General features: G+C 36.6%; 1 protein-coding gene across 1 annotated transcript; it reads left to right on the forward strand.

Moving 5' to 3' along the window:
• Nucleotides 1–9297: 9297 nt before the first annotated feature.
• LOC131875357 (uncharacterized) lies at nucleotides 9298–10431 on the forward strand. Its single transcript, XM_059219456.1, has one exon. It carries the CDS (start codon nucleotides 9298–9300, stop codon nucleotides 10429–10431), a length of 1134 nt encoding a protein of 377 aa, XP_059075439.1.
• Nucleotides 10432–10731: the final 300 nt, after the last annotated feature.

Raw genomic sequence — 10731 nt, forward strand, 5'->3', positions numbered from 1 at the left:
ATCCTAGGTCTTCTAATTTACAGTCAATGTACCCTAAAGTATCTTCTTCAACAATGACTCTGGTAGGTATTTGGGACAGGGCATTGTATTTCATTTTTCTTTGAATAAATTCAGTTGAGTCCACAGGTACACTAGAACTGGAGTGCGATGCAGAAGCCATGATTTAATTGATAAGCAAGAATTTTGAGAAATACCTTCACAATTTCAAAATTTAGGGTTTGCCAATGCAGCTCACAGCACACCACTTTGGTTGCTCATTTATCGCTTGGTGTTCTTCACTGATAGATTGATAATATCTCTGGATTCTTCTACAAGATTTGAATTCTCTTTGAATCGCAAGTCGAATCACCTTTTGTCACTCTGCTCTTGGAAATTTCTTCGCTCGTAAACTAATAAGTGAAAATGACATTGAAAAATCCCTTTTAAACAAATTCTCACCTACCATAATAAATGCATCATCGTTAGGGCATAAACCCTAATTTTGCCTTTTATTGCTTCCAGTCTTCTGTCGATTGACAAGTAACATATACCGGTTAAGGTCTTTACCAATATAAACTGAGGGTTCAAAACATTTCACCGATTTGTTCCCCCTAAGCTTTTCTGAAGCTCAGTTTGCCAGTTCAGAGACTTCCACACTAGGTGTAGAAACCGGTTCATCCTGTGACACTTCTTCAAATTTCTTTTTCCAACTTTTATGCATTCCCGCTTGAATAGTTTCAACATCAATCTTCCCTTCTAGAGTGACTGGTATATCATCTGATAGGTTCTTTCTCATTCTGCAAGTTCTAGCAGTGTGTCCCGATTTGTTGCAGTGGTAGCATACCATTCCAGGTGTTCTCCATGGTCCATTATTCATACTATCATTCTTCCTTCTGCAATGTTGCAACAGTGTGACCGCTACCATGACAGATCATATAGGTTGTTCTCCAACTAGTTGTCATTTGATAACCACCTGACCGATGGTTGTAGGTATTGTACCGGTTGGGATTCCGGTTCACATAGGGTTCCAAAAAAACTCCATGAGTCCTTTGAGGATACCTCCCGGTGTTGTGCACTACAAATCTGCATTCAAATGTTTTATGCCCAAATTTGTTGCATGCATAACAATTTCCATTGAATCCATTGGATCTAGGCTTATTGTTTAGAAAATAAGGAAAATTGTTGTAGGCCTTGCTTCTACACACATTAGTAGTATGTCCTTCTTTGAGACAATTAAAGCAAACAGGTTTAAACTTTTGTTTACCTTTATCCTTTGATGTTGGTTTCTTCTTTGATGCTACATCTTTTGTTCTAGAGGTCTCACCTTCCTCATAACCGGAGAAGCCAAGTCCAGTGGTATTCTTAACCGGTTTTGCCGATTCAAGCTTTTGCTCTAGCTTAGCAACACTCTGATTGAATTTGGCAAGTATCTCCTTTGTCTCAGTAAGTTCTTTGGAAATAGAAGCATTGGTTTCCTTCAAGGTTGCATTCTCAAAAATAGCCATGTTTAGTTCACCTTGCATTTCTTCTTTTTCCACTTTACTCTCTTGGAGATGAGTGGTAAGGGTACTGATTTCTTGCTTCAACTTGGAGATCTCATGATCTTTGTCTTTTACTAGATCTTCAACTTTCCTTCAGTTTTTCAAGCTCTTGACACATTCTGATAGTCAGTCCTTCTAACTCCTTTCTCAGGTTGGCATTAGATTCATTAATTTTTTCAACTTCTTGAACTAGGGCATCCATGTTCGCTTCATCAGAAGAGTTGTTTTCAATAAGTTCCATCAGTTTCTCAGCATGCTCTCTTCTTTTGGCCAGAGAAGCTTTATACTTGACTTTGAGTTCATCATAGGCTCTCTCAATCTGAGTGAGATGATGAGTAAGCTCCCTCACAGTGTATTCTCCCATATCTCCTTCCAAGTGGTTAGACTTATAGAAAGGGAGGCTCTAATACCAATTGATGAATACTAAGAGAGGGGGTGAATTAGTATACCAAAAAATATTGAACTCAAACTCTTAGACAATTTAGCAGTTAATTGGTATAACAGATTCACTAACAAACCGGTTAAGATAAATGCAAACCAAACAACAAATAAAGCATTCACCCACAAGAGCACAATCACCATAACACAAGATGTTTGACGTGGAAACCCAAATGGGAAAAACCATGGTGAGCAAAAACTCACAAGTAACTATCTGTAGAATAGAAACCAGACCAATTAAGCTCATACAATCTTCTTCACCAGAACAGATCCTGTTAGGAATCTAGATCTCTATTAGGAGATGAGTCCTATTAAAGACTACCTTGTGAGAGGATTTCAGGTCCACAGTTGTGAGCCACCTTGTTAGAGGATTTACAAAGACTTTGCTGAGCCTACCCGGTTAAGGGTTCCAGACTTGTCGAACATGTGAGTAATCAACAAGTGAGTGATCTAGTTACTAGCATAGTATGCTTGGTTAGATCCTTGACAGCTCACTGTTAATGCATTTCAGCATTACTTCGGTATTCAATATCTCCACACTCTAACTCTTCACACAGACCTTTCTCTTCTATGATCGCACATACAAAAACCCTCAACAACATTTCAAACCTTAGACATGATGTCCTTAGAAAGGAGACTGATTTCATGTCGGTCCAATAGGATTAGATTACAAGTTCCTAGGTTCAGTGCATCTAGACACATTTGGTAACACGACACAAAATCAACGCCAAAGTGTCAGTGGAAGATAACTCATCACAGAAATACCGGTTGGTAACTCATCACAGAGTAATACCGGTTGTCAAAATGAAGACTGGAAAAATGTTAACTACCGCTTTGTTCCTTCATACCGCTTTGGATCCTCAAACTGCTTGAGGTCTTCATACCACTTGGGTCTTCATAATTTGTGACCGGTAAACATCTTCTGCAAAACACCGATAGTCTAAAGACTATGATACATAATACCAGTTGGAACAATTACCGGTTGAGCATAAATCATACATCAAGAAAGTATACACAAAGCAAGTGTGTGTCCATCAATGACAATCATAACATCATCAAAAATGCCAACAGGAACAACTAGAAGGATATCTATTACATGATAATGAGAGTTTTGTATGCTGGTTGAAGAAAGCCTTGTATGGTTTGAAGCAAGTCCCCAAAGCATGGTATTCCTGGTTAGACAAATACTTGAAAGAGAAAGGATTCTGGAAAGGGAATGCAACCAACTTGTATATCAAGGTAAATGGAGATCATATGATTATAGTTGTTGTATATATGGATGACATTATTTTTGATGTAGACAAGGACATCATGTGTAAAGAATTTGTAGATTAGATGAAGATAGAGTTTGAGATGTCCATGCTAGGTGAGTTGTCCTACTTTCTTGGTTTGTAGATTTCACAACAGGAGAAAGGAATTTTCATCTCAAAAACCAAGTATGTTAAAGACATGTTGAAGAAATTTCAAATGGAGGACAACAAACCGATAAGTACTCCCATGGTTACCAGTTATAAATTGAGAGAACTAGATGAGTCACTAGAAGTAGAGCAGACATTGTATAGGTCTATGATTGGTAGTCTGTTATATCTAACAACATCTAGACCAGACATTGTACAAGAAGTTTGCATGGTTGCAAGATTCCATGTTACTCCTAAATAGTCTCACTTAAATGAAATCACGAGAATCTTTAGGTACCTACAAGGGACAATCAGTTATGGTCCATGGTATCCAAAGAAAGGAGACTTCTCTTTGCAGGCTTATACTCATGCAGATTGGGCAGGATGTATTGATGACCAGAAGAGCACAATTGGAGGTGCTTTCTACTTAAGAGACTGACTAGTATCATGGCACATCAAGAAGCAAGATTCAGTGTCATTATTTATTGTTGAGGCCGAGTATATAGCTGTTGCTACATATTGTTCGCAGGTATTATGGATGAAGCAGACACTGAAGGACATGCCAATGAAGATACCAGAACCTATTCCAATCCAGTGTGATAACTCAAGTGCAATCAACATCTCAAAGAATCTAGTAATACACTCAAGAACAAAATACATTGCAATCAAGTATCACTTCTTAACCGAGAAGGTAGCAGACAGGGAGGTCATAGTAGAATATGTTCCAACCGATGAGCAAATTGCTGTCATATTTACCAGGCCACTTACTTTGGGCCCATTTGAGTACTTGAGACAAAATATGGGAGTTGTCCTACCATCCAGCATCACTTAAATGTGTACGGAGATGTATGGTTCAGAGGGAGTCAACAATTGTTAGTATCTAATGACTCTTGAATCATGAAGCATGGACACTGGGGGAGAATGTGTCCAACCAGTTGAAGACAAGGGAGAGATTATGGTTAGACTCTGGTAGTATGATTGGTGTTAGACTAAGGTTCCCTTTACCATTATTGTCAAAGAGGGAGAGAAATCAAAACAAAAAGTGTTGACATCAATGCCAAAGGGGAGATTGTTGGCATTGATTCGTCATTGATGTTAACTGGTATTGCAGATTACCGGTAGAGTGTGTCAACCGGTATCAAGAAGATTGAACCAACATAAAGAAGAGAATTATTTTATGAGTTGACAGATGATACCATGGGTATGAGGTGAGATCTAGGACTGTGTTGGTATGCTTGAGCTATAACCGGTAAGGCATAAACCAATATGAAGGCTGGTTGTTTGTTTGTGATGAAGAGGCGAAATGTTGATGAATCACAACAACACCCAGTGAGCTGAACAAGAAGAATGACATAAAGCCATATCGAAAGGCAAGATGAATTGTCAGGATGATATGTTGCCAGTAAGAGTGTTTGATTAGTATGTTGATCATACCGGTAGGGTTCTACCGGTAGAAGGGTTTGTCGGTTGTTCAAGGTTGAACCAACCCTATGATGGTGAGTTGAATATATGTTGATGTGTCCTCCATGGAGCTGAGGTGGTAAACATGTAGAGGTCGATGAAATGTTCATCGACATGGTTGTCTGTGCAGTTGGTGGTCATTAAATGATAAAACCATAAATCACGGGATGATATTTGACTGATGCGGCTCGAGGAAGAATGGACGAACAAGAATGATCAAGTAGTTGTTGGCATTATGATTGAGGCACAAAATCTGATTGCAAATTGACCTTCAGTTAGAAACAACTAGGTGAAATGAGGTCGACAAAGATCAAGGCCGTAAAATAGGGTTAAGTTTGCTATTTTTAGTAAACATGCATTGGATGAATAAAAACATGTACAGATGCATCTCCCCAACGCAGGTGAGTGATCCAAGGTAGATCAAATTAGATTGGATACTGATTTGGTCGAAGGAAAGAAACCCTAACCGCCTAAAGTTTGACTTTGTTTTTGGCAGGAAGACTTGTTTTTAAATATACAAGTCTAAATCGATGAGGTTGTTGCTATTGAATATTATGTGATGATGTTGGTGAATGAAAGTAAGGAAGAAAAGATTGTTTGAGTGAGAAAAAAGAAAGACCTTAAGTGACTGTGTGTTGAAGGAGAAACTGGTAAGGCATGTGTGAATCGGTAGAGAACAAACCGACAGAGACAGAATCTGGCAAAGTGTGGGCAAGTGTGAAGTGAATCTAGCAGTCAGAGGGAGAGAAGTTTCAACATAGTAAGGACCAACATAAAGACAATGTTGTAGTGTGTGTGGAGGTTTCATAGACCGATAAGATTGAAACCGGTACATCAAAATATTGGAGGGTTGCAAAACTTCATTTGCAAAAGGGAATTTACTTATGTATTTGAATTTTTATATTGTCTTCACTAAGAAGGTGCTTAGTGCAGGGGTTGTAGGTCCTTTAGGTTGTAGCCTATTGGTGCAGGGGCACTTAGCCAATTTTGTTGTGTTGATTCGAAGAGACTGGAATCATGTTGTTTTTGGTTTGTAATAAGGATAAGAGGTCTTTTAGGGAGTGCTCAAATGTTTGTAAGGACCCTAAGAGTTATTGTTTGGCCAATTTTGTCATATGAGCTCTTAAGGGTGCCAGGTAGAGCACATAGTGGAATAAGTTATTTTTGAGTTAAAATAGGTTGGTTTGATATGTTTAGAGGTTATTAAGGTCATTTGAATCATTTGGAAGTGATCTAGGTTGGATTTGAGCAAAGTTGCTCACCTATGTAACAAGTTGCAAAAAGTTGCTCATAGCAACTTTGCAACATTTACACTTTTCTTACACCAATGGCTAGTTGGTTGTCTTTTTTAGTTAACAACATTTGTAACCAACCCAAGGCCAATATAAGGCTTGGGAAGACCAACAATAATGGTTAGTTGAAGAATTGAATCAAGAAGAGCAAGTTTAGCCTTTCCAAATTTGAGTTTTCAGTGAGTATTGTTGTTCTTGACTGGTTTTGTATGACCTGTACAGACTTTCAAGTCCAGACCAGGGCATGGACTATTAGAGTTGTGTCTTATCTTTCATTTGTTGGTGGTTTGAAGTTTTGAAGTGTTGTAGGTTGAAAGTTATTGGCATTTTGTTGCAGCCAAGTTCTAAAATCCTAAAAACCAGGATTTGAGGACTCTATGGCCTCAACCTAGCATTCCATAGTGGATTTCCGTATTGAAACCTTATGGGATGTTAGGTGGACTTGTATATTATGTTTTCTTTTTGGTTTTAAGACATGGGAGGTTAAACTTCAGATTTTCCACCATACCCTAGGCTTGGCACATTGAGTTGGCAAGCATTGGGGATTATGGATAGTAGGCCCTAGTTGGGTAAATCCAGTGGATGGGATTGAGACAAGGTTGGATTGGACATCCTCTTGGATGTGCAGACCTAAAACAATCACCAAATTCCTTGAGCAACTGCACTGGTGAAGACATATAAACAAGTTCCTATTTTGTAGGCTTAAAAGGAGGGAATTAGGCCTAGTAAGGGTTAGGTAGGTTAGAGACCAAACCCATGCCCAATTTTGAGATATTTTATGAAGCTTCCAAAAGGGTATCTGAAAAGCTAAAGATTTCATAGGGGTGTTCATGACTCCTGATAGATAACTGCAAAATACCTCGCAGGTAGGGCTAATTGTACTAGGTCTCCTAGTAGGCCTAAAAGAGCAGATCGACCTACAAGCTTGGAATCAGTAAATTCCAATGCCCTAAAGGAAGGGATGATGGAAAAATTATCATTGATGTCAAAGTAATTTCTGTGATTTCCTATGCAGTATGCAGTGAAAAGAATATGTTACAATGCAGTATACTTAATATACAAAGAATTTTTTAGTATTTATATAGTATGAGGTGAAAGGAAATTGTCGGGTTAGTTGGAGAAGTCAAAGCATTTACAATATTGAGTTTTGACTCCAGTAGTAGCGATTATACCAAAAGAATAATTACCAAGTTTTCAAATACTAAATTATAATTTCAGTAATTAAAATGACATCTATATGCAACACAATGAAGAGCGGTGTAGTTTTTCTCAGACAATTGCAAATGATGATATGTATGAACAGATACATGCAAAATAAATCCACTATGACTTCATAATGGAAGATGACTCCATAACATGGTGACATGACTAATACCCAATTACACATCAGCCACTACATTTGATAAGGCAAACGACATAATGGAACCTCGATTGGAAAATTAAAGACTCCTAAATCCACGATATGAAAAATATAGTGATTGACTATATCCAACTGTTGAAGACAGATATTTCCATTCACAACAAGCAAACTATAGTTCAATAATAATAAAAAGCGACTGACATACCATAAATTTACATGGCAGATCTTTATAATAAAGGTGTGATTTAATTCATGAAAACAAGATAGTCGACACCTCCAAAGATCTTCTCAAAAGTTGGGGCTTGAACATTAGATAACGATTGAAGTAATGAGCAGTGATTTAAGTAATATAAAAGATGATGAACTTATATAATATACAACTGATATCAGTATGAACGAAGGAGCAATCTTTAACGACATCAATCTGTATATTAATTTTTGAGATTCAATATGCAGCGGTAAAGCATATGTGACAACAATTTGCATATATATAAAGCTTGCAGCTGTAGAAATCAAATTAAGGAAAATATTTGTGTGACCTGTTAGGTAGCGGTAAGCTGGAAATCATGATTTTGTTAAAAGAAGTTTCACCTTTAAAGCCAAGCAAATGAATTAATTAAAAACATATATGTTATTAATAGTGATTCATTAACATTATAGATAGTGACTCATTAATGTCCAAAGGTTTGTTATTATCAAAACACGGGTTAATGAAGAGATGCAAATCCCAAATGAAATAGGATGGTGCTTATGTACAAACCAACTAATTAACCAAGAGTTGTGATTTACCTTGAACCAATACAATTTGTTTATTAATATATATATATATATATATCTATATATATATATATATATATATATATATATATATATATATATCTATATCTATATATATATATCTATATATAGATATATATATATATATATATATATATATATATCAAAAGTCACGTCTTTTTGAAAGGGATACATTCTTTAGGAATGATATAAAAGTGGGATGTAATGGTATCGATGTTGGTAGATGTAGTGCAAGTGGAATGTGTGTGTGGAGTACGTGATTAATACTGGAAGGAGAATAGCACATACGTGTGAATGTGTGTGAAAAATAAAAGATCTTTATGTGAAGAGTGTGTGTGTAAAGATCAATCATTGACACAAAATATTTGATTATGTATATGAAGATTATTCCAAACTTTTGAAGAGAATATGATGCAGATTTAAAAAAGGACAAAGCAGTATCATGAAGTGATAATTTTATGAAGAGGTTGTTATCAAATTTGTTACAGATTTATTGTCACCATATCAGCAGGTTGAAGAAAGATTTTGTGAAGAAAAATAAAATCCATCATCAGTTGATACAACAATATTATCAAGCTGGAAATCAAATTTATGTGAAGTGGGTTGGTGCTCACTAATTTTGGATTAGGAAGTTGGTGCTTCCAGTTGGTTGGTGCTCATGAATTTTGATTTGGGAGTCGGTACTTTCAGTGGGTTGGTGCTCACAAACAAACTTAGGGGTTGGTACCTCTAGTAGGTTTGTGCCTACGAATATTGTAATAGAACAATTATATAAAAACATTTATTGCCGTGGTTTTCTCCCTTATTGGGTTTCCACAAGAAAAAAGTATTGTGTTCTTTGTGTTCATTATAAGTGTGTAATTCATTAAAGTTCCAGCGTCATTTCAGTTTATTTTTAAAAAGGGGTAAAATTATATAATATATTGATTCACCACCCCCTCTTAGTATATTTGAGTGCTCTTCAATTGGTATCAGAGCAAGGTTCCTTTGGAGACAACCTTACAACTTAAAGGAAGATCCTAAAGAGCACCATGGCAGATAATTATGCAGTAATTAGAAACTCAATCTTTGATGGGACAAATTATGCATTTTGGAGCATCAAGATGGAAGCCTACTTGAATGCACTTGGTTATGATGTTTGGAAATCTGTGGTAGATGGCTACTCACCTCCATCTAATCCTCCAACAGACCAAGCAGGAAAGAAGAAAAGTGAGAATAATGCCAAAGCCAAACATGCTCTTCTGTGTAGCCTTGCAGATTCTGAGTTCACAAAGGTCGTGCATTTCAAATCAGCCAAAGAGATATGGAATAAATTGAAAGGTATTTATGAAGGGGATGAGAAAGTAAAAGAGGCCAAACTACAATCACATAGAACAAAATTTGAAAGCCTTAAAATGAAGGAAGATGAAGACATAGCCACTTATTTTCTATGTGTGGATGAAATTGTGAATGCAATCAGAGGACTAGGAGAAGATATTGAAGAAAAGGTCCTTGTTCTAAAATTGATAAGATCCTTGATAATGAAATTTGACTCCAAGATATCAACAATAGAAGAAATGAAGGATTTGGAAAAGTTAGCAAAAGATGAATTGCATGGGATTCTCACAGCCTATGAAATGAGAGTTGAACACAAACCATCACAAAAGGAGGTATCCTTCAAAGCATCAAAGAAGGGTAAGAATAAAAATTATGTACCAAATGAAAGTGCAAGTAGTAAATCAGATGAGGCAGAAGCTTGCTTCATGAGAAAGTTCAAAAAGGGTAAAGGCAAATTCCCATTCAAATGCTTCAATTGTGGCAAGGTTGGGCACTATGCTTCAAAGTGTCCCCAAAATGAAAGTGAAAATAGTGAAGAGGAGAAGAAAAACTATTCAAAGAAGAAAGGAAAGAAATCCTTCAAGAAGAACTTTTCAAAACATAAGAAGAGCTTCTACTCTAGGCAAAGATCTAGTTCATCAGAAGAAAACTTTGAAGATTCTACCAGCAGTGATGGTGAAGAGATCCTCTTCATGGCAATGAAAGTTGAAGATGATGAAGATGAGAAAGAAGCAGAACAAGAAGTTACTTGTGATGAAGAAGACGTAAATCTTGAAGAGGAGTTACATTATGCATATAAACAAAATGAAAAGCTAAAAAGAAGGGTCTCAAAGTATAAGACACAATGACAAGAATCAAGAACGCTCATTGAAGACTTGAAAGTGCAACTAGAGGAAGCAAAGATGAATGGGGAGGAAATAAAGAATCAACTCAAAAGAAAAGAGGAAGAGTGCAACAAATTAGAATCAGAAATTGTCTCCTTAAGAAAGGATTCAGAGAAATTTCAAAAGTTTGACAACAACACCAAAAAGTTAGATAAACTTCTCAATTCACAAAGACCTACATCCAACAAAACAGATCTTGGCCCTATAGAAGATCAAAAAGCAAAGGCTACTAGTTGAAAAACCTTGGATACCTCATGGAAAGTA

This window comes from Cryptomeria japonica, chromosome 4, assembly GCF_030272615.1.
Source record: "Cryptomeria japonica chromosome 4, Sugi_1.0, whole genome shotgun sequence".
Lineage (NCBI taxonomy): Eukaryota > Viridiplantae > Streptophyta > Pinopsida > Cupressales > Cupressaceae > Cryptomeria > Cryptomeria japonica.

What these genes read in the sequence shown, in the direction of transcription:
- LOC131875357 (XM_059219456.1), top strand. Translation starts at nt 9,298, where the DNA reads ATGGCAGATAATTATGCAGTAATTAGAAACTCAATCTTTGATGGGACA.